At 38.4% G+C, this 1,611-nt stretch overlaps 1 protein-coding gene across 1 annotated transcript in view; it reads right to left on the bottom strand.

The window, feature by feature from the left end:
- The window catches only part of LOC102819151 (60S ribosomal protein L17-like), a 3,922-nt gene extending 2,543 nt beyond the window's left edge, over positions 1-1,379 (bottom strand). Inside the window, exon 1 of the mRNA XM_006867162.1 lies at positions 980-1,379. Coding sequence (XP_006867224.1) covers positions 980-1,379 — 400 coding nt within the window. The remainder of the gene's footprint in view (positions 1-979) is intronic.
- Positions 1,380-1,611: the final 232 nt, after the last annotated feature.

Raw genomic sequence — 1,611 nt, 5'->3', positions numbered from 1 at the left:
TTCTCCCTGTCTTTTTAGTGACCTTTTGCTTTCTTCCTGTATTGTGCTCTTGATGTCATCCACAGCTCTCTTGGTCTTTGATCATTAGTGTTTAGTGCGTCAAATCTACTTTTGATAGGGTCCTAAATTCAGGTAAGATGTATTCAAGGTCCCATTTGGCCCTTGTCCACTGTCTCTTCCTACAGATGTAGCTAATTTGATTCTTGTGGATTCCATCTGGTGAGGTACATATGTAGAGTTAGTTACCTTTTACATTGTTTAAAAAGGATATTTGCAATGAATAAGTCATTGGTCTTTCAAAATTCTGTCATGCAATCTACAGCATTGTTTAGATCAACAAGGCTATATTTTCCAAATACTGATCCTTTCTGTTTGTTTCCAATCTTCATAATCCAATCAACAGTAATTACCAACACATCTCGATTGTATGTTTAATCGATTTTAGACTGAAAAAGTTGGTGTTGGTGTGCTGTGGAGTCGCTTCCAACTCAGCAACCCTGCATAGGATTTCTGAAGCTGTAAATCTTTACAGGAGCAGAAAGCCTCATCTTTCTCCCAAGAATGGTTGGCAGTTTCAAACTGCTGACCTTGAGGTTAGCAGCCCAACTTGTAACCCTTACGCTATCAGAGCTCCTTAAAAAAGTTGGTAGGATTCTTAAATTTCTTCATCATTGGCTGGTTGGTGCATAAATTTGAATAATATTGGCATTAATTGGTCCTACTTGTAGTCATGTGGATATTATCCTACATGACAATGTTGTCCTTAAAAACAAAATTTTTTTTCTTTGCTTTTACTTTTATTTGCATTTTATTTTAAGCTTAATTTACTCCCGAGCCATAAGTTTTTGTTTCTTCAGTTTCTTCTGAGATCTCTTTTTCTTCTGTGCAATGTCCTCTTCTGGTTTAGGAACAATTTGTTCCTTTTCATTGAGGATCATCTCAATATGGCAAGGGGAGCTGATGTAAGGGTTGATCCAACCATGAGCTCTGTGAGTTCGGTGGCACATCTTGGGAGCTTTGTTGACCTGGATATGCTCAATGACCAGATAATCCACATCTAAACCCTTCAGTTCAGCATTGCTCTCTGCATTTTTAAGCATGTGCAGCAAAAATTCAGTACTCTTTTTGGGCCACCGACTCTGTGTCCAACCCCACTGTTTGGCCTGGGCACACCTACCAACACCACCATTGTAATGTCCGAATGGTACACATTGCTTCTGCAAAGTGACATCTTTAAGATACTTGGTGGCTTTCTGGATTTGCATACCTTTGATGGCCTGGGCAGTCTCACGGGTGTTCTTAAAATGGATCTGGAGATTTGAACCTCTGGATTTGCATGATTTTGTGGGGTTTTCTGGGACAAGCGAGTAGCGAACCATTTTGTGAGATTATAGCAGGCTGCTTACGGGGAAAGCTAAAAATCTTGATATATTCTTTTTGATGATGAGTGTTATGCCATTCCTATTGAATTTTTGTTCCCATCATAGTAAAGCATAAGATTTCCTGATTGAAAATGGCCAATACCAGTCCATTGCAGCTAGTCATGTCACAAAATTATCAAATTTTATGTTTTTCATTTTGTTTTTGACAACTTATAATTTTCTTATGTTC

This window comes from Chrysochloris asiatica, unplaced genomic scaffold (assembly GCF_000296735.1).
Source record: "Chrysochloris asiatica unplaced genomic scaffold, ChrAsi1.0 scaffold00101, whole genome shotgun sequence".
In the NCBI taxonomy this organism is placed as follows: Eukaryota; Metazoa; Chordata; class Mammalia; order Afrosoricida; family Chrysochloridae; genus Chrysochloris; species Chrysochloris asiatica.
This window is presented reverse-complemented; position numbering and strand designations above follow the sequence as displayed.